General features: G+C 48.9%; 11 protein-coding genes across 11 annotated transcripts; 8 read left to right on the top strand and 3 right to left on the bottom strand.

Moving 5' to 3' along the window:
• Window positions 1-531: 531 nt before the first annotated feature.
• On the top strand, window positions 532-1,569 carry F5891DRAFT_940121 (uncharacterized protein; the record flags this gene model as incomplete). The annotated part of the gene is made up of 1 exon (XM_041374263.1): window positions 532-1,569. A coding segment is annotated over one exon (1,038 nt), but the record flags the coding sequence as incomplete, so codon positions are not given.
• Window positions 1,570-1,925: 356 nt separating this feature from the next.
• On the bottom strand, window positions 1,926-3,484 carry F5891DRAFT_939973 (uncharacterized protein; the record flags this gene model as incomplete). Its single annotated transcript, XM_041374255.1, has 5 exons — window positions 1,926-2,057; window positions 2,113-2,534; window positions 2,585-3,007; window positions 3,058-3,327; window positions 3,388-3,484. 5 exons carry the CDS (start codon window positions 3,482-3,484, stop codon window positions 1,926-1,928), a joined length of 1,344 nt encoding a protein of 447 aa, XP_041232978.1.
• Window positions 3,485-3,968: 484 nt separating this feature from the next.
• F5891DRAFT_1001575 (kinase-like domain-containing protein) lies at window positions 3,969-6,853 on the bottom strand. The gene is made up of 13 exons (XM_041360187.1): window positions 6,311-6,853; window positions 6,143-6,256; window positions 5,955-6,093; window positions 5,734-5,910; window positions 5,440-5,682; window positions 5,284-5,387; window positions 5,147-5,228; window positions 5,022-5,096; window positions 4,911-4,970; window positions 4,814-4,857; window positions 4,657-4,759; window positions 4,192-4,604; window positions 3,969-4,107 (listed from the first exon to the last, which is right to left on the bottom strand). Exons 1-12 carry the CDS (start codon window positions 6,445-6,447, stop codon window positions 4,395-4,397), a joined length of 1,488 nt encoding a protein of 495 aa, XP_041232977.1. The 5' UTR covers window positions 6,448-6,853; the 3' UTR covers window positions 3,969-4,107; window positions 4,192-4,394.
• Window positions 6,834-8,294, top strand: F5891DRAFT_1001565 (uncharacterized protein). Its single transcript, XM_041360186.1, has 5 exons — window positions 6,834-7,093; window positions 7,146-7,313; window positions 7,375-7,449; window positions 7,507-7,685; window positions 7,737-8,294. The coding sequence occupies exons 1-5, from the start codon at window positions 6,846-6,848 to the stop codon at window positions 7,898-7,900; spliced, it is 834 nt and encodes a 277-aa protein (XP_041232976.1). The 5' UTR covers window positions 6,834-6,845; the 3' UTR covers window positions 7,901-8,294.
• A 319-nt stretch (window positions 8,295-8,613) lies between these two features.
• On the top strand, window positions 8,614-8,862 carry F5891DRAFT_941164 (uncharacterized protein; the record flags this gene model as incomplete). Its single annotated transcript, XM_041374322.1, has 1 exon — window positions 8,614-8,862. The coding sequence occupies one exon, from the start codon at window positions 8,614-8,616 to the stop codon at window positions 8,860-8,862; it is 249 nt and encodes an 82-aa protein (XP_041232975.1).
• A 73-nt stretch (window positions 8,863-8,935) lies between these two features.
• F5891DRAFT_370298 (uncharacterized protein) lies at window positions 8,936-10,224 on the bottom strand. Its single transcript, XM_041371582.1, has 6 exons — window positions 9,834-10,224; window positions 9,719-9,787; window positions 9,605-9,663; window positions 9,413-9,556; window positions 9,133-9,365; window positions 8,936-9,082 (listed from the first exon to the last, which is right to left on the bottom strand). The coding sequence occupies exons 1-6, from the start codon at window positions 9,879-9,881 to the stop codon at window positions 9,009-9,011; spliced, it is 627 nt and encodes a 208-aa protein (XP_041232974.1). The 5' UTR covers window positions 9,882-10,224; the 3' UTR covers window positions 8,936-9,008.
• Window positions 9,916-10,612, top strand: F5891DRAFT_1274219 (uncharacterized protein). The gene is made up of 3 exons (XM_041370168.1): window positions 9,916-10,224; window positions 10,278-10,405; window positions 10,459-10,612. The coding sequence occupies exons 1-3, from the start codon at window positions 9,993-9,995 to the stop codon at window positions 10,507-10,509; spliced, it is 411 nt and encodes a 136-aa protein (XP_041232973.1). The 5' UTR covers window positions 9,916-9,992; the 3' UTR covers window positions 10,510-10,612.
• On the top strand, window positions 10,613-12,953 carry F5891DRAFT_1001549 (RNA polymerase III transcription factor IIIC subunit-domain-containing protein). The gene is made up of 11 exons (XM_041360185.1): window positions 10,613-11,003; window positions 11,057-11,134; window positions 11,184-11,370; window positions 11,418-11,550; window positions 11,607-11,684; window positions 11,734-11,813; window positions 11,861-11,968; window positions 12,021-12,161; window positions 12,213-12,339; window positions 12,393-12,614; window positions 12,673-12,953. The coding sequence occupies exons 1-11, from the start codon at window positions 10,625-10,627 to the stop codon at window positions 12,778-12,780; spliced, it is 1,641 nt and encodes a 546-aa protein (XP_041232972.1). The 5' UTR covers window positions 10,613-10,624; the 3' UTR covers window positions 12,781-12,953.
• Window positions 12,954-13,635: 682 nt separating this feature from the next.
• On the top strand, window positions 13,636-16,140 carry F5891DRAFT_1001531 (aconitase family-domain-containing protein). The gene is made up of 6 exons (XM_041360184.1): window positions 13,636-13,701; window positions 13,751-13,887; window positions 14,001-14,081; window positions 14,137-15,314; window positions 15,340-15,587; window positions 15,642-16,140. Exons 2-6 carry the CDS (start codon window positions 13,821-13,823, stop codon window positions 16,039-16,041), a joined length of 1,974 nt encoding a protein of 657 aa, XP_041232971.1. The 5' UTR covers window positions 13,636-13,701; window positions 13,751-13,820; the 3' UTR covers window positions 16,042-16,140.
• On the top strand, window positions 16,100-18,277 carry F5891DRAFT_1001528 (uncharacterized protein). Its single transcript, XM_041360183.1, has 2 exons — window positions 16,100-17,934; window positions 17,993-18,277. Exon 1 carries the CDS (start codon window positions 16,263-16,265, stop codon window positions 17,931-17,933), a length of 1,671 nt encoding a protein of 556 aa, XP_041232970.1. The 5' UTR covers window positions 16,100-16,262; the 3' UTR covers window position 17,934; window positions 17,993-18,277.
• Window positions 18,278-18,427: 150 nt separating this feature from the next.
• Window positions 18,428-21,066, top strand: F5891DRAFT_1001519 (Six-hairpin glycosidase-like protein). The gene is made up of 18 exons (XM_041360182.1): window positions 18,428-18,661; window positions 18,711-18,803; window positions 18,858-18,939; window positions 18,988-19,013; window positions 19,059-19,088; window positions 19,138-19,145; window positions 19,201-19,231; window positions 19,285-19,466; window positions 19,520-19,553; window positions 19,609-19,696; window positions 19,747-19,959; window positions 20,013-20,158; window positions 20,210-20,243; window positions 20,293-20,333; window positions 20,381-20,508; window positions 20,557-20,586; window positions 20,642-20,720; window positions 20,768-21,066. The coding sequence occupies exons 1-18, from the start codon at window positions 18,470-18,472 to the stop codon at window positions 20,942-20,944; spliced, it is 1,614 nt and encodes a 537-aa protein (XP_041232969.1). The 5' UTR covers window positions 18,428-18,469; the 3' UTR covers window positions 20,945-21,066.
• Window positions 21,067-21,129: the final 63 nt, after the last annotated feature.

The raw sequence follows: 21,129 nt of genomic DNA, 5'->3' as shown, positions 1-21,129 counted from the left end.
GGCAGAGGTGCTCGTGGTGGTAGTGGAAGGGGTGGTGGTCGCCCTCCAAACAGCCCAGTAATCAGAGGCAGTAGCAAGCTTTCACACACAGAACCCCCGGAGAGCCACGGTTCCCTCCCAGACGTGTCCACGCCTAAGGCCGGGCCTTCACCAGCTCGTAAGGGTTTTTCCCAGTCGGAAGCTACTAGTGCAACTTCGGAAAAATTTGTTCCCAGTCCAGCTGACCGTACTCCAAAGCCGAAAACGCGTACTTCTCGCGGTGTTCCAGTTGTGACTGTAGCTCCAGTTTCTCCGGCTCCAGATTCCGTGCACAACGTGCCTTCCACACCAAGTCGTCATAATGCTAGCCGACGTCGACGCACTAACACCAGCCAGCCTGCCAAGCCTTCCGTAAACGGTGCTACTAAGCCAAGTATACCATCGTCCACTTCACTACGTCCACAGAAGCCAAGGGCAGCATCTTCTACTTCATCCTCTATCGCACCACATAAAGAAATCCCTCTCCATCCGGCAGCTGTACACGAGGCTGAAATTCGTCACGATATTGACGCATTGGTCGAACGTGTCAGGGCAGTTGCAATGGCTGAAAATAGGCCTTCAACTCCTGGGAGCCATATCGATTGGGCTGGTGAAGAGGATGACTCGTTGCCCGACCTTGATGATTGGGGTGTTACGACGACTCGGAACAATACCAGCGCAGATGAAATAAGTGATAAGATATCACCCATATTGACAGATGCGCTCAAGCCGCTGCCAGAACCTCAGACGGAAGAAGATGATGCTGAAGATGAGGAAGATGAGCATAACATGGAACCTTTAGGCAATGATATTGATGGCGAAATCACCAAGGACTCGTCAGATTCCTCATCCCTATCTAATACACCTGATACCATTGTCACGGCCACCGCAGATGCGCATGACTCTCCCGTCGCCGTTGTCGCGCCCGAAGCTATCACGCATACTGATAAACCCTCGCTTCACCCGTCCAAGCCCGTTGTTGCAAGGGTCAGCCTGTATGCAAGCTCTGCACACTCCAACTTGATATCCAAATCAACGTTAATCGTAGATGGTGAAGAGTCACCTGCAACCAAGGAGGGAGGCCTTTCACAGTCTATCCACGCTCCCTCCCTTGCCGAGACAGAAGTACTAGAAAAGACTCTCAGCTCTTCTTCCAGCGACCACGGCCTCGCTGGATCCATCCATGCGCCTAAAGGCCTCCCGGATTCCCACTCCGCTCCATCGTTGCTAAGCCCGGGTACCCCGTCTCCTGCGCGCACATATAGTCCCTCGCATGGTCGATCAAAGACAGAAGGCCGCCCCGCCTTTCCACATCCCCGCACGGCGGCGATAAATCAGCGAGCCATTCGTTCTGGTACATCTTCGCCACTAGGCCCGCTTGTTCACGCGCATGTGCGGAACCATTCGACACCTCCTGGAGGGGCGGGGCAGCGTGCCCCACATAGTACTCGACCTATCATCACTGGAGATGCACTATCCCGGCTGGCAAGAACGATTGGCGGTATACCAGGCATGCCCCGTTCCCAAGGTGTCGCCGTCGCAAAAGACTAAATGTTTCCACTATCCCCACCCATTATGTTACGAATGCTCCATCTCTTGCCCTGGTCTACGTGGTATATATATATTTGCTCATCGACAATTGTACTTTCCGGTTTCTTGGTTGCACGTCGACCTCTCTGTTTCGCGGTTCTGTTGGATAATAAAAACTGCAACTAACTCTGTCTGCACATATAATCACTACATACCCTTCTACGCTCTTCGCTCTACGATTCGCTGCTCCGTTCTCATACCTGTACTGATCTCGGGTGTATGTACAATACCTTACACGCAATTATTGACTGGTGCTGAGCGCTCAACTCTCAAAGGTTCCTGTCAGTCTAAGATATGTGCATGCAGGGAACTCTAGATCAACCAGCGCTGAAATATGATAACTCCAGTCCTATGGCCTTTATTGGTTTTGACCTACTGGAGAGATCCGACACGAAACCCAAGCTAACCAGCATCTGCTTCAGGCGACCTTCCCACATCAATGAGACATTCTGAATGCATTGGGCGATGAGCAACCTCGGCATATCATAACACAATACAACTCACGTTGTTGGTCGAAATCCTCGCCTTCACCACTCCATGGATATCGGAAGGAATATCAAGAGACTCGGCCTGTGGAACGGGAACCGGTGGTTGCTCTGGAGGAACGAGTGACGGCTCGAGCTCATCTTCATGCTTCGAGGCAGCTCGTCGCATCCACCATTCAGCACCCATCGTCCACTCGCTATCATAACTGTAGACGTTGAAATCGAACCGAGAGCACATCGAGAGGTCACGCGATACACGCGCAGCATAAGCTGTGGATATGTGTCCCATCATCGGGTTGAAAAGAGCGGTGATAGTCGTCGGTGGTTGAGATGGGGGCAACCGAGAGGATTGGGCGAGTGGTGATGATGACGATGGTTGTGGGAATTGGAAAGATGGCGGGGTTGCATCGGGGAGAGTTGTGAAACGAATTCCTGTGGATACTAGAAGTGGATTATCAGCGACTGGGCATGACTAGATCGATTCGTCTTACCTCCAGCACTCCTCTCTTTTGCGCTGATGTAGAACTCTGCACCAGCAGAAACTCTGCCCTTCAGACCGCCGCCGGTTGCCTCTTCTTCGTCAACACGTTTAGGTCTTGTCCCAGGGGGCGAGGTCAAATCCTCAGGAGGCTCGGTTGGATTTCTGAGCCTGCCAAAGTTGTGTAAGACGCGCACGCCCAACATCCCGTCTTCTGCGCTGTACGTATATTCAGAGCACCACTTTCCGATGTCATGCTGTAGGCTGAACATGACGTTGCTGACATTGTCGCCTCGAGACCGCTTCTCGGAAGAGAGAGTGGACCGTGGATCTGATATGGCTGCGACAAGTGCCTGTAGAGTGGGGGATAAGCGCGTGGAATAGAGCGCATCGAGTCTACCAGTAGGCAGGTACAATCGGCCATAGAGCAAATAGTCTAAATCCTGCGCGTCAACACTTCGAAACGACCCTACTCGGAAGACGTACCACGTGTGTCAGCGCGCTCTCCAGCTAACCATTCTTCCTCCTTGCCTTCTGGCCTGCGAGGCTGGTCGTATACCTTGAAACGCTCGACCATGTCCTTGAAACGGACACTACCGGAGTTCTTCACGTCGAGGGTGCACGATGTAAATATATAGCCCACTGAGCCGTTGAGCGACGGCATAGCGTTCATGGAATATGAAGTATTGAAGAGTCCATTAGGAGCTTTGGATATGGATAGATGCAACCCACGGGGGACGCTGAAGTCCAGTATAGCTAGTTATTCGGTACATGTGCTTCAGCCCAGACTAATACCACAGTTCCTGAAGAGCGTACCGTTAGAAGAACGGGTCAAGTTAGCGTACAAATTGTCTTCATTCCATCCTGTTGCACGGTAATAACTTCGCAGCACATAGGATGCGAATGGGTGCATCTCTAAGGCTGGATTACGTAAATGATATGGGACCTCAGGCGGCAGTTCTCGGTACTATTAAAAGTCTGTCAGACCCTATTTTTATGTTAGGATTAACCCAGCCCTCGCTGATGTTCTCATTATAGCACGCCTTCCTTCTCCCAGAATTCTCCTGCAGCGCCTCCCCCGAGCCTCGTAGCCCTCTCCTGACCCTCTGGATATTCCGTACATCATCTGCGATGCCTCACCGACCTTGCCAGCATTCCCGTCCCAGGACTACTTATGGTTACATCTTCAAGGCTACAAACCTGATTCACTAGTATTGACGTCACTACTCAATATTACTTGGTGCTCAGGCTGTCCTTGTCTTGACTGAGTCCTGTCTTTCCACCATGACAGCTCCCAGCTTATACTCAACACGCTCGCACTGCGACTATTTGCACTGTTGTTCGCTTTGTTATCCTCGCCTTCGCTCGCGTGGCCCGTGTCTTCATTTGTTTTTACCTAGGATTGGGATAGTTGGTTTGGGTGCGTCTATCCAGGTTTCTTTACTAACTGATGCCACCGTCACTTCAGTCTCACGCCTCGAGTCGCAAGTCCTTGTGCTCAAACATCCATCATTCATCCGCCATCCTGCTCACGAGGTTAGCTTCCACCTTCCAATGCTACCCATCCGCAACGTAGCTGATTGAGGTGCCACCTGCTGCAATTGCTTGCATTTTATTGAGAACGATCACTTCACCATCTACAGAGGCCGTGGAATTGGGCCAGGGATGCATTGGATAATATTACATGGGAGGGTACAGCTGAGAAGGCGAGACGCCACACTTACAGCTCTACTTGAGACGATGGAAATTGAACAGTGAGATATGCGGTTCAACAGCATGGACGACAGCAATATGGATGTAGCGAAATATAGCAATGTTTGTCTTTATCCAAGGAAAGTAAGGATATCTCTCGTCGAAGGTCTCTTCTCAGGGGCTGACCAGCAACCCTTGACCAACTCCCATAGACGGTCATCCAAACCCCTTTCGGTGGCCGCAGGATCACTAGGACGTGGAGGCATCTCCCCCCTAGAAAGTTTGATGATAACATGTGTTGTGTGGCGGATGTTGTACCATGGTACTTGATGGGTCATAATCTAAGAATACCATGAGATATGTAAATTGTTCTCGAATGAAATTCTAACTTACCTCGAGTATAGTCATGCCGTATGCGAATATGTCAGATTGGGTGGTAAGCATGCCGCCGTCACAGCAGAGTTCTGGTGCAAGCCATCTCTGGGAATTTGAAACCCTGAATCGAATTGGGTCAGTACTTCGCAAATCATCGCATTATCGATCTCGGTACCCAGCAGACATCGTAAAATTTACACCAGTGACATCTTCCAAGACCTGATTTCACATATCAGTGATGTGGTTAATCAACTATTCGAGTGTGATGCTACCTTGGCAAAGCCGAAATCGGCCAGCAGGGGGTTCCCGTTGGCATCGACAACGATGTTGGACTAGTAGCACGATCACGTCAGGCCCTCAAAGTGTAGATAAAAGCTACGCACCGCTTTGAGGTCACCGTGCACGATCGGGGGTGTCATGCTGTGCAGGACATCCACACCCTCGCAGATGCCTTTAATCTGGAACGAGTCAACATCATATCAAACATTCTCAGAAGACTTGTACATACCAGAGCATAATGATCTACGGTGGAGTACTTTTTTATATACTCATCCACTGTACCATTGACCATCCATGGACTTACGACATACCTGATCGAATGACATGGTAAGAGGAGTGAGCAATCATTCGAGCAGAAGGGCTTACGGGAAAGGCCCGTCATTTTGACAGAAACCATAGAAAGGGAGGATGTGCTCTCCGCGGTCGGCTTCCCACACACGTTTCCAGATTTCCACCTCTCTCTTGAACCTCTAGAATATGATGTGAGGATGACATTTCGAGCAGAGGGGAGTGATAATGTACCCGAAGCGTTTGAGGCTCGCAGTGAACAGCCCGTAGGATTTTGATGGCCACCTTTTCCTCATTCAAATAGAGGCCTTCCCATATATCTGCTGATCCCGTTCCCTTGACAGCATATTGCCCGATGCGTTTCACTTCATTGCGTTTAAGGTTCATGTTCGGTAAAAGTGACTGAGACGAATGTTGTATGTGGTACAGGTTGCTTTCCAGACCACGATCTGTGGTTGGAATTTGACCCGGAAGATTCTGCATAACGATGAGTTCATCAAAACTAGTTAAGCAGTGAGTTGAAGTGACCCTTTGCATCAATTTCATGATCTGATTCAGATCTTCAGCCTGCTTCATCTGTGCGACTTGCATGAGCTCCTGCTGGTTCCTGATGTCTCCCAGATACTGCACGATGTCTTCCTTGTCTCGTGTACGGCTCAACTCAAAGTTTGTCTGCCATGCATGAATGGATATGTGAGAGGCGATCTGAAGAGGTGTTAGGACAATTTGGCTAGAGCACGCTTCTGTACCTGTAATTTGACCAAGCAATCTGAAATATCTGCGTGACATTGCTGGATGGTACCAGCCAGCTCGTCTTGTTTGACGAACAGCTTGACCCTGGACATGGAGCACCACGGCTCCATTCTGTCCAGAATACTTCGAAGGGTACTGATAAGCAGATCAGTTAATTGATCGGAGGTCAAGTCAGACCACTAACTGGTGGGCACCCGAGCACAACCTATCCTGATGATCCGGGGTTAAATTCTGCCCCTCGTTGTGGATGACAGACATGAGACTCAAGCAGCGATCTTGGAGTAGAACGATCCCATTTCTGCGACAAGCTGTTCAGTACTCGGATCGATGGACCATCGAATATATCACACACTTATTGGCTTCTGCTGTTGCGAGCATGTTGATCAATGCGACCAATACGCCCGCAGCCGGTGCGAGCCATGGTACTGGAGCAAATTGAGCAGCTGTCTGTGCTGCACCTATGATCGTCCGAGCTGCTATATTGGCCATTAATAAAGATATGGCTTAGGATGTGAGAGTGTCACTTGTAGAAGTTGAGGAAGAGAAGTTGAGGAGGCGCAACCTGCATGATCGCAAGTTGATCGTGAGTTTATATATTCAAGTTGCTGTGTCACGGTGATGTGGAATCTGAATTAGCGCTCATGCACATGACGTTCGATTTTTGCGGAAAGATCCTCCACCTAGCTACGGATATCAGAATATAAGAACAATCAGAACTGTGGGCCTGGAAATTCTTTAGCTTCCAGGGACCCATAATCACCTCGAGCTTCAACGCGGTGCTTAATGGAAGTTCTTACGAGTTCATGGGTCACGGGATAATCACGTGCCCGGTAGACTTGCTGTGCTACTTGTTTTAATCCTTGTCATGCACAGGAGTTGTTATCACAATGGCTCGAATGTTCCCCACGTCTGATCCGTCCTTGCCGCCCTATAAATCTCTCATAATACAAGGGGATTATCACCCTTCAGCTCCAATTCACATGTGCCTGTCAGTTCCAACGGGTGCCAAGGCTTTACTTCTTTCTTCTGCTCGACAGGCTCTCATACGTAGCCTTCAAGAGTACAACGACGAATGGTTACTGTCCGATTCTGGAACAGGCAATACTTGTCGCAGTAGTTCCGAGGTTGACATCTTGTTGGTCCCTTTTTGTGTATGCGTGTGGGCGTAATGTGATCAATTTGCCCAGCTACCCTCCAACCCCAAATCACCTGGTCGTGTTATTATCCGCGTTTAGAACACACGAGGCCTCAAATCCTGTACCTCTTGATTCCAAAGCAACTCTAGATTCTGTGCCGTCATTGCTTGTTTTGCACGAGTTATCTGCGTACTTCTTGCCCATGAATGAAAACGATTCGTATGTATTATTCGCTCTTGCTGTGTGCATCACGTTTTTAGGAAATTCGGCTGTTGTAAAGGCACACTATCGCCTCGTATCTCCAGCTTGTTAACTACGCGCTGGCGTTGGCAAGTTTCCTCTCCCCAGAATCACAGTGCGTCGGATGGCAGTGAAGTATCCATCGATAAATCGAGCATTCAATGGCATTTAGAACTCCTATGCGTTTCGCTCTATTTGATTCACAACTCGACAAACTGAAGCTTCCCGTCCTACGAACCCCAACTGTCCCCGCGTTTGACGGAGAAGAGAGCGGCGATGAAACACCTCGACCCGAATCCGTCGCTTTTGTGGCACACAAGTATTTCGAATGGGTGGGCACGTTTGACCGATGTATTACTAATTCATTTTCTTTCGGTTCGCCTTGCTGATCTATTCCATCAGCAGACACCAATTCTTTGTCTGATGGAAGTGAAGTACGCCGATGCACGCTCACGTTGCACAAGCAAGGCAGTGACATTAAATCGGATATCGTGTGGCGGTGGTCAGAAGTTCCAGAACGGGCGCACAGCCGCTGTGAGGGACTTGCAATCGCATTTTCCTGGTAACAACGTGGGGGTCCAATCCTGCGGTTGGTTTTGCCTGAGATTTCTGAACACAGGATAGATAGCCTTGACCCTTGATCGCTGAGAGTTGAATCCGGCCCGCCTCCCCGATCATTTCTATGGTGGAACCAGTCACTGTCGGGTAATAGTCTTTTTGTCAAATGGTCCTTAGATTGCCCTTGATCACTGAGCGCTAGGGGAGTTGAGTCCTACCCGCCTCTTCTCGACCATTGCTATGATGGAAACCAGTCACTGTCCTTTCCTTGGTAGTACCTTGTAGTCTCTTGTAATAGTCAGAACAAAGCAAACAGTCCTTATAATTGCTACTAGTAGATGTCCATTAGAGTTCACGCATTTTTTACAACACATCCACATAAAAATATAAATTTTCGACGAATGGATAGTCTGACTCCGACATCGACAGTACAAAGCCCGTTGGCAGTTTGTTCTACATGTTGAGTCCAGCGGAGACTTCCACGCAGACGGACTCGTGGGAATACGGTGGGACTATCTAAGTAGTGGCCCGTAGGGCCGCACACATTTGGACACGTTCCGTAAAGCTAGAAATTCAGCTTAGAAGTTGCCAGCAAGCTGTAGTGTTCGTCACTAGACCGTAACTCCGACCAAGTAGAACTTGAAGAGTACTTCGCTCTCGACTTCTAAAGTTCAAACAGACTTCGGACAGACTCGACTGCATCTTCCGCTACTCAAAGAATATGGCATCAGACTCAGAAGAGCTCTCGTTCGTCTCTTTCATTCTGAAACCAGGTTCATCCCTCCATCCAACATTTCTTTTCGCTGTCGATGCTGCATTTGCACTCCTGTTCTTCGTCTTCCTTTGGTCAGCGTACCTAACGAAAGGCAATCCGCACTTCTTCGTTTTGATGGGTATCCAGCTCGCTCTGTGGGCGAGCGTAAAATGGTACGTCGTGTTGGGCATACAAATGTTGAACGTTGAACAGTAAACTGAAGTCAATATACAGGTTTGTGCAAGAGCTTAACAAAGTTCCTCCTGCGAATGTGACGACCAGTATGGAGACGAGTACAGACAAAAAGGAACAATAATCAACGATTTATGGTATACATGACGCAGAGCAGATTATAGAACCCTTCATCGACGTGCCTTGTCATTTCCTTCATGCCAACGTTTCATTCGTTTTGCGCTTTCTTGAGCCAGCGCAAACACTACAGACAGGTGAGTAAGCGTCCAAGCCATAGTTCTCGGCAGTACTGACATTCCCTTTCTGTACCATCAAGCCCTTCTCTGAATGACTGTGCAGTATCAGTAGAAGGTCCACCTCCTCCTGCAGGGCCAAGCGCCGCGAAATGCTGCGCTTGATCAATCACCTCCAGCAAACGCCCTTTGAAGGCCTGAATGAACCAACTATTAACAACATCGCACAACGTATGCAGACAATGTACCTTTGTCAGCACTTCTGATATACCATTTGCCTGCTCTTCGCTCAAACTTATAGCCGGTCAGACATGCTCCCTGAAATCAACGGCGAAACTCACATATCCATGACCATCTTCCCAAAACCGTACCATAGTCCACCTGCACCAACTAAGTTGGATAGCTTTACGCTCCGAGGCTCAGCCTTGAGCGCGTTTCTTACTCGTGTGCCAAAGGGTGAAGGGATAGTGAAGTCAGCCCAGTCACTGAAGATCCGTTTATTCTTGTGCCTACTGGATATGCCTTAGACGCACGAGAACAACATGATATAGGCTAGCCATATCGGTATTGGAGCCTTCGTCAATGATTTGATCTAAGATAGCTTGAACAATGATGATACGCGTGAAAAGGGCAATTGAGACGCGCACATCACGGTCAGATCCACCTGCGAGGTGACCCATGTCGGGGATGTCGACTTTGAAGGTACATTGTATTTTCTAGGCCAGACCTTGAGTATTAGAATATCAAGTACATCACACAAACCTGATTTTCAGCTAGGATGGCATCGATGGAAAAGTAGTCGTTATCCATGATGGTGGCCGCGTTCGTCAAAACGCGTTTGTGGCTGTCACTTTGGTACAGGCCAACACTCAGTACTCAGTACTCACGCGCACGGTTGTTTTAACCACCAACCCTTCTGTCATGAACCACATACGTCAAGCATTACTTTCAGCAAGACGACCGGTTCGTCCGACTTCACTGGCACTCCTCCGCTGTCGGCGAACATTCTCCTACACATCGCGACTACAAGCCTCAGAGAATGAAGACACCTTCCTTTCGCAATTCAAGAACACTTCAATATTTGGGAAACTTGCGGATAAGCCAGATGCTTTGATGGCGCTCCGAGATTTTGCGGAACTTATGAAGGCTCAAGGTCAGCCGCCAATTGTGTAGTCCTTCACACATATTTATGCATTTTGCTTCCAGGTATTGACGCAAACACCCCACCCTCAACATTCCAGATGATGAAGTTGGCTGCGAACTCGGAGTTTAGGGAAGCAGCGCAGAAAGTTGTCTCTGAGTTGCAAAAAGCGGGTGTGGACCTCACTTCGCAGGTGAGCAAAATTCTTCTCGAAGGGTTACGCTCTCGCCGAATTCCTTTTGCCAGGATACTATACAGGAGCTTATGGGCCTGTCCAAGAAGGCAGGAGGGAATTAAAATGGGCTACTATAGCGTAAAATAGGTGCCTAATAGTACTTCCTAGTCTCTGATATAAGCGACTTGCTGGCCTGTGCCTTGTGCTGCAATTGTCAATCCTTTGGCCGTCACGGTCATGTCAGATGAGGCAGGACCTTCCAGCACGATACGTTCCGAAGCCCCAGAAAGACCCCTGCCATCTACACCATTCTATTCTATCGAATATCCGGGTTATGTCAAACTCGAATCTGTTCCGTTGGCGGTGAGTAATCTCGGAGGGCATTCACGCCTAGAAACCGCGTTCAAACGCACCGCGGCCAAGAATGAGGCGCTTCTTGAGCTCAATCTACGACCAGGGAATCCATTTGCACACCCAATACCGGGAGACATAGTCAGCACCAACAATATTCTATTGAAAGTCGTGAGACGGAAACGAAGGAACGGAAACGGAGAATGTGTTGGGGAGTTCACTGCAGAGGCAGTTGGTGTTATCCCGAAGACTGCACGGTTTCGCAGTGAGTCCAACTCACGTTTACAAGTGTCTCACTAATCCGTCTGCAACTATGAGGTATGGCGGATTATCAGTTTCAGCCTGACATGAATGATCCTTTGGCCCAGCTGCGCCTTGCAATGGATCAAATGGATGGTAAGTACAGTGTTTCAGTCGGTTGATCCGCAGACCTCACATTCCGAAGTCGATGCAATCCGACAATATTCGATTCCGGAGGAAAAAGAGGACTATGTGATTCCAGCGTCCATCCACCCACCCGAGCTAGACCCAGCATTGGCAGAGCAAAGCGAGCAAACTTCTGGACCTCGCAGTAACTTGCGCTTATTCCCTCCTCCGCTGTTCAGCCGTCAAAACGTACCGCAAAACTACAAGCACGTGATTCTGCTCGCTCTACTCTAAATTGCTGACCAGCCTGCAGCTTCAAGGCAAACCCTGCTTCGATTGTGACGTCCCTCATCGATGAAGAAACTGGTGAAGAACGCAAAAGGCTCATCAATAAGGGCCGATGGAAAGGTCATGGGCCAGTGACGATCACTTTCAGCGATCCCAATGTTTGTTTGACTTGTCCTCTCATGCCTCTGCAGCAATTTCTGATTCTCTGCAATAGGTTCCTGAGGGCCCTCCTCCAACAGTTGAAATTGTGCGCACTCAAGCTAATAGTGAACTTTTGAATCGAATACTGGAAGTGAGCTGCTCTTTATCCTTCTTGATCGATTGCTTGCTCATTTGAGAAGTTCATGAATGAACGTCCTGTGTGGACTCGTGCTGCCCTTTACAACCAATTTTCGCCCGCAGAGTTGAGAGAAATCCACAAGTACGCACTACATCATGCGATCACAAAAGTCTAACCAGCGACTACAGCTCGAAAGTCATCATGCCTTTGGCTGGATATATGTTCTCAGATGGACCATGGCGAGATGCCATGGTTCGATTCAAATATGACCCTCGGAAAGAATTGGATGCCCGAATGTGAGTTTTGTACGTATTACTATTGGTGAACACTCACTGTCAAGGTCTGAAGATATCAACGGATATATTTTCGGAATGCCAACCACCCCATGGCACGGCCTTCCGTGGTAGCGCGTCGGCAAGAGGGCAGGTCAAGTACCACATACATCAGTAGGTCCATCGAGCAAGAGGAGTCGTTCGAGACCGATCGGCGGTAAGCTTTCATGATTGTCACTGTATCTGGCTTGATGTGAACGACCACTAGTAAATCACACATATTTGACGGAAAGACTGTCACTAAAGAGACAGCCGCGTTTCAATTATGCGATATTCACGACCCTATGTTGAAGGAGATGGTGGAAGATGATGAAGACCTCCGGGAAGTCTGTGACGTGAGTCGTTGATGATGTGAGAATGGGTTTTCATTGATCATATGTATTGGTAGGAACGAGATGGGTGGTATAGCGCACAGGCACTGGAAAGAATCAAGACCATCCTCCGACACAAGTTTTTCTCACTATTGCAAGGGTATGTGGCAACAGAGGAGGAATGTCAAGCCCTTCTGGAACAGGATGCCTCTGGCAAGTCACAAACCACTCGTATGAAGCGCCTTAAATTCGGAAAACATAACATGGCGAAAGGGGCTTTGCGACCAGAAGATGCAGCAGTGCGTATTTACAGGTCTTATCTCACGATATTCTCTTATCCCTTCCTCTCTCTCACAGGCTGCGAGACTGCAAGCAACTCTGGATCGGAATGCCAAAACTCTCCTAGCGAATCGACGGGAGATGTATGGCGGTCGAAATTCGCAGACTGCCGACAATTCACGATAATGTGATGCGTGTTGTGTGGTACTTCGATAAACCAAAGCCATATGCAATGGCGTGGATGATGCATTGTTATATTTACAAGTGGTTGATATGATCTGTAGACAAGGGGCTATAGGCGATTAATGTGAAGCACATCTGAATCATCTGATCCTTTTCGAAATCCAGATTTATTGTGCAACGTGATATCGATACCCCACCTTGATAAATTTGAATGACATGGATGTAACGTACCCGTGAGAGCGTGAGGAGCATCTGGAGATATTCGGCGAACTACTCAAGCTCATGCAGCTCCATCATAATTGGGGACCCGAATGGCGATAAGGCATCGCGAGCGCTGCGGACAGAAGATACGCCGGTAATGCAACTAGTACTAGGTTCCTTCGGCCTAAGGTAAGACTCAGGACTTGCAAACGTTCAATCCCAAATCGGGCACCGGCCGAATCCAATTTGATCGGCCGAGCAACTTTGTTTTAACAAAACCTGCTTTAAAGGCTGGACGGTGACAGATATCTACCAGATCATTTATCCCCATCACCACCGTTTATTTCAACATCATGCCTGGTACAATCACTGGTCCTCGAACACTTTATGATAAAATTTGGGACGATCATGTCGTGTGGGGCTTCCCCTGTCTGTGTATTAGACATATACTGATTAACAGATAGAGATGTGAATGAAGACGGCCTTGCCCTCATTTACATCGACCGGTACGCAAACAGACTTTCCATCTCATTAATGTGAACTCACTGTATCACAGTCATCTTGTCCATGAGGTCACAAGCCCTCAGGCATTTGAAGGCCTGTGAGCACAATCATCAGACCCGCCTTCGTTACAATAGGCTAACAAGACTCCCTTAGGAAGAATGCTGGTAGGCCTGTTCGTCGTCCAGACTGTACTCTTGCCACTGTGGATCATAACATTCCGTACGTCGAATGATACACCTTTGCTTTGCATAGGCTCACATTGCGACAGAACCATTTCCCGGAAAAGCTACAGGTCTGTGGATACCTTTGTCGCCGAACCCGACTCGCGTGCGCAGGTTATGCAATTGGAAGCGAACGTGAAGGATTTTGGGTTGACTTATTTTGGGCTATCTGACAAGCGCCAAGGTTTGAACTAATGCAGCTGTGTGCGTGAACGCTAAATGACACGGTACTTTCCAGGTATCGTGCATGTCATTGGTCCCGAGCAAGGCTTTACGGTAAGTCTTCATATCTATCAGATGTATGTAACAGCATAAACTTGGTTGAACCTTACCAGTTGCCTGGCATTACTTGCGTGTGCGGTGACTCACACACCTCAAGTATGTTCAACATGCTACTTTTCGGTGCGAGTTGACGTTGATCTGATTGCAATAGCACATGGTGCCTTTGGTTCCCTGGCATTCGGTATTGGAACCTCCGAGGTGGAGCATGTTCTTGCTACCCAAACTCTCTTGCAGAGGAAAGGCAAAAATATGCGCATCAGCGTCGATGGTGAGCTCGCCGAAGGCGTTGGCTCAAAAGATGTCATTTTACACATCATCGGTGTCATCGGAACTGCTGGTGGTACCGGAAGTGTTATCGAATACGCCGGCTCGGTATTCCGCAACATGAGCATGGAGGCTCGCATGAGTGTTTGCAATATGAGCATCGAAGCCGGTGCTCGTGCAGGCATGGTTGCACCCGACGAGATCACTTTTACATATTTACGGAATCGCCCCCTCGCTCCCAAGGGCGAGGAATGGGACCATGCAGAGGCTTACTGGAAAACTCTCAAGAGTGACGACGGCGCTAAGTTTGACATTGAAATCAACATTAACGCCGCAGATATCCCTCCTACCGTCACCTGGGGCACCTCCCCCCAGGATGTTGTCGCGATTACTGGCAAGGTCCCTGACCCGTCCACCATGTCTGACCCGTCGAAACGTGCATCGGCAGAGCGGGCCTTGGCTTACATGGGCCTGCAGGCAAACACGCCCATGGAAGACATTTCTCTTCAGAAAGTGTTCATCGGGTCCTGTACAAACAGTCGCATAGAAGATCTTCGATCCGCCGCTCGGATCATCCTCGCTGCCGGTCCCGATGCTAAGGTCGCCCCAAATGTAGAAGCCATGGTTGTTCCCGGATCTGGTCTGATTAAACAGCACGCTGAGGCGGAAGGGTTAGACACCATCTTCAAACGTGCAGGGTTTGACTGGCGTGAGGCCGGTTGCTCAATGTGCCTAGGCATGAATCCAGATCAGCTGGCGCCTGGTGAGCGCTGCGCCAGTACTAGCAATCGCAACTTCGAAGGCCGTCAAGGTGCCGGTGGTCGCACGCACCTCGTCAGCCCCGCTATGGCTGCGGCAGCAGCTATAACGGGTAAACTGACAGACGTTCGCAAGTTTTTCGGTGCAGATGCAGAAGAAAAGGTTGCTGCTGGTCCTAAATTAACTCTCGCGAGTGCCTTGGACTTCCTGACCGAGTTTACCGGACCTGCGACTGAGCCAGAACGCCCATCGCATACCCAGACCGCAACCACTACCTCTTTGCCGACTGCTTCTTCTGGTTCCGGAGTCCCGAAGTTCGTTATCGTGAAAGGCATTGCTGCACCCTTGCATAACTGACAATGTCGACACCGACATGATCATCCCGAAACAGTTTTTGAAAACTCTGAAACGGACCGGTCTTGCCAACGCTTTGTTCTTCGCTCAGCGCTTCGATCCGAAAACCGGGGAAAAGACGGATTTCGTTCTCAACAAGTCTCCTTATGACCAAGCCAAGATTCTCATCTGCACTGGCAAAAACTTTGGTTGTGGTAGCTCCCGGGAGCACGCAGCTTGGGCTCTGTGAGTATTCTTGCATTTCTGCATGTTGACATACTCACAAAACTCTTTCGATAGGAATGACTTTGGAATCCGTTGCGTAATCGCACCAAGTTTTGCAGATATCTTCCGTAACAACACGATGCAAAATGGCATGCTGCCCTTGCCCCTGTCTGAGGAGGACTGCAAGGACCTCGCTGCGGATGCTGAGGCAGGCATGGAGATTGAGGTGGACCTCGAGAAGCAGGAAGTTAGACGTAGTGGAAAGCCAGCTATCACGTTCAGCATCGATCCATTTAGGCAACACTGCCTTGTCAACGGATTGGACGATATCGGCCTGACCCTGCAGAGGGAGGAGGCAATTACCTCATTTGAGGAGAAACGTAGTACTCTCTGGTCGTGGTTGGATGGATTCGGATACCAGGGTCAGAAGATTTCTGTTGCAGGTATAAAAACGGGCAAGAAGATGGAATGGTAAAGGCGAGAAACAAATCTTATTAGTGGGATCTACAATTATGTACTTGTACTTGGATCAGGTGAATTTCGTTTCGCGTAAAACAAAGGATGTTGCTTATCAGACGTGTCCACATGTTTTTCGCCTAAAAGTAACAACCTGATACGGTGCTTCTTTTACATAAGGTACGCACTACTGCATTTTCGCTCCTTAAATCTCAGTGCTTGTAGCTACGGACAACGAGAATGGCCCCTACCAAGTCTCGGGAACCTCAGCCCCCCAAAGTCCCATCCAAACTGACAACTTCCAAGCCTCCTCACCGTGATCCGATTCAATTGGGAACTCAGCCTAAAGCTGAGCCCAAGCCACCCAATGCCACTGAGTCTGCGACAAAGCCACAGCAGGTTTACACTAAGAAGCACACACATCGCTCTAGCAAACCTATCATCAACTGGTTTCAGCGCAAGCTATCAGGTACTGTGAAGCCGAGCAGGATTGTAGATAACGCGTTTGTACCGGGCAACTCACAGAACGCCCCAAACGGCAAGAATGGTACAAACGCGTCCCATTCCAGGTCGAATAGCCGTTCGGTATCCTCTCCGCTACCACAGCTCACACCAAGTTCATCGCAAAGACAGGGAGTAACTGGGAATAGCAGTCGAAATGGTTATACCGCATCTCAACGGAAGACTATCTCTCTAAATGGAGAGGGTGATTTGGATACCGGTTTCATACATTCAGATGATGAAGATCTTGACGCGTCGACTCATCGCTCGTCACTAGCTCGCGATTCATTTTGGTCTCCTGCTAGCGCTCTCGAAGCAGATGAAGATGCTTCTCTCCGCCCCCTCCGCCCAAGTTCACCCCCCTCTCCTTCACTATCCCACTCCTCTTCTTCATATCTATCCAATCCTCGCACCTTCAGAAGTATCGCCGCGAGCACCAAGCCAACAACAGTACTAAGCGTTGATCTTGGTCCTGCTGGAGTAGGACACATAGCACAAGTTCCCATCACACCGGTATCCCAAGTTAATCCTCGTTTTCCGCCCCATGGACGGACATCATCTACCGGAACAAACAGCGGGTTGATAGGCAGTGGTGCATCCGTTACCTTCTCTGCTCTCCCGCCTTCTCTTCAATCATCATCTCGCCCGCCTTCTTCCCTGAATTTCAGCTCATCCACGCCAGTATCATTAGGCCCGTCATCTCACATGCCTGGGCTACAGGCCCCTCTGTATACCGCATATCATCCAAGGAACAATCCTCGTCCCTCTTCTCCACCCATGGATAATGCTTCTGTTTTGACCCTTGCTTCTTCAGCTTATGCCATGCCCGGGCAACGTTTAACAATGGGATTTACGGGTCCAACTGCACTGTCGGGACTGATCGGAAGTGGAGACTCGATCTCTCATTTAGAGGGCAGCTTTACCGGAGATGCAGAAGGCGACATCATGAGCCAGTTTGTACTTGGAGATGATGATCGCCACGATGCTGATGTGGAACGCGACGTAGATGCTAGCATGCGTGCTCTTCGTCCACGGAGCTCACGGAGAGGAAGTTGGGAAAGCGAGATTAGTGGATGGAGCGCTAGGATTCTAGGAACGGGTGGCCCCATAAGCATGGGCAGCAAGAGCTTGTGGACGTACAATAGCGCCAAGACTGGCGGACCTCTGAGTGTGGACGATGAAGAAGTCACCAGTGGTTTGGAAACCTCACAGGAAGAAAAGAGTTCGACGCACGGACCAGATCAAGTTGACGTGTCTTCAGCTGAGACGCCTGCTGGAGGTGACGGATACGACTCGGCTAAGGAGACGGTGGTCGAAGAATCCTTCGAATCTGCTGATGATGTTCCTGCTACCCTTGGCCGGGCTTCAGGACCCATAGCAATTCGCAAGCTTTCTCTAGCGGAAACCTAAGGCATGTGTATGACCGTACATCGGTGGACTCCCAACTGAATGTTTCCCTCTACCATTAGAATACGTGGGAGGTGATGTCGATTTTATTATTGATCAGTGAGAACTGCCAGGGTCAGATACAATCTGGCGTCACAGCAACTTTCCTTCTTGCTACTTTATGTATGTTCTTCGTTCCTGTTATACAGTACAGTCACCACTCTCTTTGACGTTGTTCTAATCATCATTGGCATGTGTACTATCACACTCATGTACATAGCTCTACATCTCATTCTAAGTTTATCATCTCATCAAATTTATTGTTAGGCATTTGTTCGCTCCTGGATGGAAGTAATCATGCAGTCTCGTAAGATACTTCACCGCATACTGCACATGGGACCGGGAACATCCCTGTTGACCATAGTATAATATCAATATTAAATACGTGACAGTGCATGCGAACTTCCAGATCAGCCTGAGTGCTTCGCAAGTTCGCATGGTCACGGTACCGGTGCGCGCTGGCTGATATTTTTTGAAGCGCGTAGCCTTATTATTAATCTATGTTGTTTGGCAGCTTCATAAGTAGTCTTTACAACAACTGGGATGGTGCTTCTCGAACACTTTCATACGGCCTTGGTTATCCGTGGAGCGCAGCCAAAATGAAATTAGGTCTTGGAGTTGCTGGTATTACCATCTCCCTAATGGCTGCTACTGCCCAGGCGGACTGCCCAGACTACACTACGTATGCACAGGTGAATGCTCCAAGATGACCGAGACTGGATTTCTTGCTCATTAGCGCAGAGCCCTCAAGGGAATCCCTCCTCTGGTCCCCTGGGATTGCCTTACATGCGGCCCGACCCTGCGTGCAGGACATTCAACAGTACTTCAGTGGAGGTATGACGCATTTTATGTTGGTAGGACAACGTGTGACTGGGGAATTATCTGCAGAAAGTTATTCTAGACATGAAGTCGCGTCTGAAAGACCCTGACATCGCGCGTCTCTTTGAGAATACTTTCCCAAATACCCTCGGTACGTACCTAGTTGCTGCAACAACGGACACTCATAAAACTCTGGCAGATACCACTGTGAAATACTACAATGAGGTATGAGTGATGGTGCCTGTTTTCTACGCATTCTAACTGCCGAAGAGGGAGAACTTGGCATTTATCATTACTGGGGTGAGTTGCTTGCCTCCAATGTGAATAACATAATGACGGTTGTGTTCAGGATATCACGTACGTTGTTCCCTTTCTTGGATTCTTCGTATTGACGTTTCATTGCCGCTTGAAGTGCGCAATGGCTGCGTGATACTGGCAACCAGGTAACTCGCTCTGCAAAATTTGCAATTCGAATGTATTCAGTATCTTCTTCCAGTTTTCCCATTACCACACCCTTCTCTCTGTTGACGTCGACCTTGCCAACCTGGTTAAGGCTGTAATTAATAACGAAGCCCGCTATGTTTCACAGTATCCTTACTGTGGTGCCTTTCAACCTCCCCCTGAAAGTGGTTTGGGACCCTCTGTCAATGATTGGGCTCTTGGTGTCCTCGTTAATCCGTCAGTTTTTTGCTCATCGTGGTGGTTCGTGTCCTGTGATGCTCTTTGCACAGCCCTGTGGACAATCAAACAGTGTTTGAGTGCAAGGTTTGCATCTTGACAATCGTAGTCTTTTGAGCACTGACCTGTGTGGTATCTCCAGTATGAAATCGACTCGTTGTGTGGCTTCATCAAGCTTTCCTCCTCTTACTATGAAGCAACAAAGGATGCATCCATGATGAATGCAGAATGTTTGTCTTTTATTCAGTCTTGTTGTGCTGGGGTTTCATTCTTGGTGCAGGGCTTGCCGCAATTGATCAGATCTTCCGTGTCATTAATGAGCAGTCTCAAGCTTCCTTTGGTGCTGATTGGAACTTCATCTCTTACTACAACTGGACAGGTCTTGCAGGCTCCCTTGCTGGTGCAGTAAACAATGGCGGAAATGGTGAACCTAAAGGATATACGGGTATGGTCGGGACACACCACAGGCCCTCTGATGACTTGAGCACATTCGGTGAGCTTACATGGAGGCGGCCTGGTTCCTCTGATCATGTGGCTCGCTTCTAGCTTTCCTTACGCCAGCCAATGCCATGCTAAGCGTTCAACTAACCAATCTGGCTACCATTTTGGACCACGCTGGTGTGGCCCCCAATGTTAGCAGTCAGGCAAAGCACTGGAGCAAAACGATAGAACAAGCTGTTTGGGAACACACAGTACGTCGAGCCTGGCAGAGGGTGTGAATTTTGCTGATATGTGTATCGCAGGTTGTTGATGGCATCTTTGCATACGAGACTAATGGTATGTTTTTGACAACTATCTTTGCATCACTTATGAAAGACTCTTCAAGGATTGGGTTCGCGCTATGTGATGGACGATGCGAACGTTCCGGTAGGCTTCAAATACATTGTCTTGAAGCAAGCTATAACCTTGTATAGTCTCTCTTGTCACTTCCCTACCTTGGCTTCCTCGACATGGATCACCCTGATTACGTGAAGACCAAGAAGATGCTCATGTCCCGCGGAAACCCTTATTATGCCAAGGGCAGAAGCTTCAGTGGTATTGGGTGAGTGTAGTCAGGGAAAAATGAATGTCTATTTCTGACAGAAGGCAGTGGGCCTCACATAGATGTCTGGAACCCTTGGTAACGATTGGCAGATTGTGGCTTGAGATTTAGTGGCCTGATCGTTTCTATATAGGCCCATGTCTCAGGTTAGCAACATCTTTGGAACCAATGATGACAAGGAAATCCTGTCCTCGTTGTATACCATTGTTAATGTGGGTGCCGAAAGATATTGGTTCTGCCATGCTGACTACGCACATAGAACACTAGCGGCCTTGGTTTGATCCACGAGTCGATCAATATTTACAACATATCAGATTATACACGCCCTTGGTTCGCATGGGCTAATAGTTATTTCTCTGAGATGCTTCTGGACCTCGCGCAGAGAAAGCCCCACCTGATCTTCAAGGACAATAAGCCGTACACGCCTGGACAGTGATGCATGATGCTGTATCGTGTCAAGTTACCTAGATATTGATAAGCTTGTCTATTATGATGCAAAACCACGTCCACTAGCACTGTCTGGAAATGAACTTGCGCACTATGCTGCGGCAAAGCGAACTAACCTGAGTGTGGGTGATGGTATTGGCGCTAAATGGGATGCTGAGCCACAGCCAACCATGT

Source organism: Suillus fuscotomentosus (genome assembly GCF_016647785.1).
Source record: "Suillus fuscotomentosus strain FC203 chromosome Unknown F5891scaffold_3, whole genome shotgun sequence".
NCBI classification, from domain to species: Eukaryota; Fungi; Basidiomycota; class Agaricomycetes; order Boletales; family Suillaceae; genus Suillus; species Suillus fuscotomentosus.
Note: the sequence above shows the minus strand (reverse complement) of the source record. Positions and strands in the feature narration are given on the sequence as shown.

Excerpts from the sequence above, each read along its gene's own strand:
- F5891DRAFT_1001575 (XM_041360187.1), bottom strand. The coding sequence starts at position 6,447 with ATGGCCAATATAGCAGCTCGGACGATCATAGGTGCAGCACAGACAGCT. Across the intron at positions 5,683-5,733 it reads TCATGAAATTGATGCAAAGG|AATCTTCCGGGTCAAATTCC; the intron begins GTCACTTCAACT and ends ATCGTTATGCAG. Across the intron at positions 4,605-4,656 it reads ACGGCATGACTATACTCGAG|ATTATGACCCATCAAGTACC; the intron begins GTAAGTTAGAAT and ends TGGTATTCTTAG.
- F5891DRAFT_1001565 (XM_041360186.1), top strand. The coding sequence starts at position 6,846 with ATGGCTCGAATGTTCCCCACGTCTGATCCGTCCTTGCCGCCCTATAAA. Across the intron at positions 7,450-7,506 it reads TTCCTCTCCCCAGAATCACA|AACTCCTATGCGTTTCGCTC; the intron begins GTGCGTCGGATG and ends AATGGCATTTAG. Across the intron at positions 7,686-7,736 it reads GGTGGGCACGTTTGACCGAT|CAGACACCAATTCTTTGTCT; the intron begins GTATTACTAATT and ends CTATTCCATCAG.
- F5891DRAFT_370298 (XM_041371582.1), bottom strand. The coding sequence starts at position 9,881 with ATGGATAACGACTACTTTTCCATCGATGCCATCCTAGCTGAAAATCAG. Across the intron at positions 9,788-9,833 it reads CCATCCTAGCTGAAAATCAG|AAAATACAATGTACCTTCAA; the intron begins GTTTGTGTGATG and ends GGTCTGGCCTAG. Across the intron at positions 9,664-9,718 it reads CAGGTGGATCTGACCGTGAT|ATCAAATCATTGACGAAGGC; the intron begins GTGCGCGTCTCA and ends AAGCTATCTTAG.
- F5891DRAFT_1274219 (XM_041370168.1), top strand. The coding sequence starts at position 9,993 with ATGAACCACATACGTCAAGCATTACTTTCAGCAAGACGACCGGTTCGT. Across the intron at positions 10,225-10,277 it reads GGAACTTATGAAGGCTCAAG|GTATTGACGCAAACACCCCA; the intron begins GTCAGCCGCCAA and ends TTTTGCTTCCAG. Across the intron at positions 10,406-10,458 it reads GTGTGGACCTCACTTCGCAG|GATACTATACAGGAGCTTAT; the intron begins GTGAGCAAAATT and ends TCCTTTTGCCAG.
- F5891DRAFT_1001549 (XM_041360185.1), top strand. The coding sequence starts at position 10,625 with ATGTCAGATGAGGCAGGACCTTCCAGCACGATACGTTCCGAAGCCCCA. Across the intron at positions 11,551-11,606 it reads TCACTTTCAGCGATCCCAAT|GTTCCTGAGGGCCCTCCTCC; the intron begins GTTTGTTTGACT and ends TCTCTGCAATAG. Across the intron at positions 11,685-11,733 it reads TTTTGAATCGAATACTGGAA|TTCATGAATGAACGTCCTGT; the intron begins GTGAGCTGCTCT and ends TCATTTGAGAAG.
- F5891DRAFT_1001531 (XM_041360184.1), top strand. The coding sequence starts at position 13,821 with ATGCAATTGGAAGCGAACGTGAAGGATTTTGGGTTGACTTATTTTGGG. Across the intron at positions 13,888-14,000 it reads GCTATCTGACAAGCGCCAAG|ATGTATGTAACAGCATAAAC; the intron begins GTTTGAACTAAT and ends CATATCTATCAG. Across the intron at positions 14,082-14,136 it reads CGGTGACTCACACACCTCAA|CACATGGTGCCTTTGGTTCC; the intron begins GTATGTTCAACA and ends TGATTGCAATAG.
- F5891DRAFT_1001528 (XM_041360183.1), top strand. The coding sequence starts at position 16,263 with ATGGCCCCTACCAAGTCTCGGGAACCTCAGCCCCCCAAAGTCCCATCC.
- F5891DRAFT_1001519 (XM_041360182.1), top strand. The coding sequence starts at position 18,470 with ATGTTGTTTGGCAGCTTCATAAGTAGTCTTTACAACAACTGGGATGGT. Across the intron at positions 18,662-18,710 it reads ACTACACTACGTATGCACAG|AGCCCTCAAGGGAATCCCTC; the intron begins GTGAATGCTCCA and ends TCATTAGCGCAG. Across the intron at positions 20,244-20,292 it reads CTTTGCATACGAGACTAATG|GATTGGGTTCGCGCTATGTG; the intron begins GTATGTTTTTGA and ends AGACTCTTCAAG.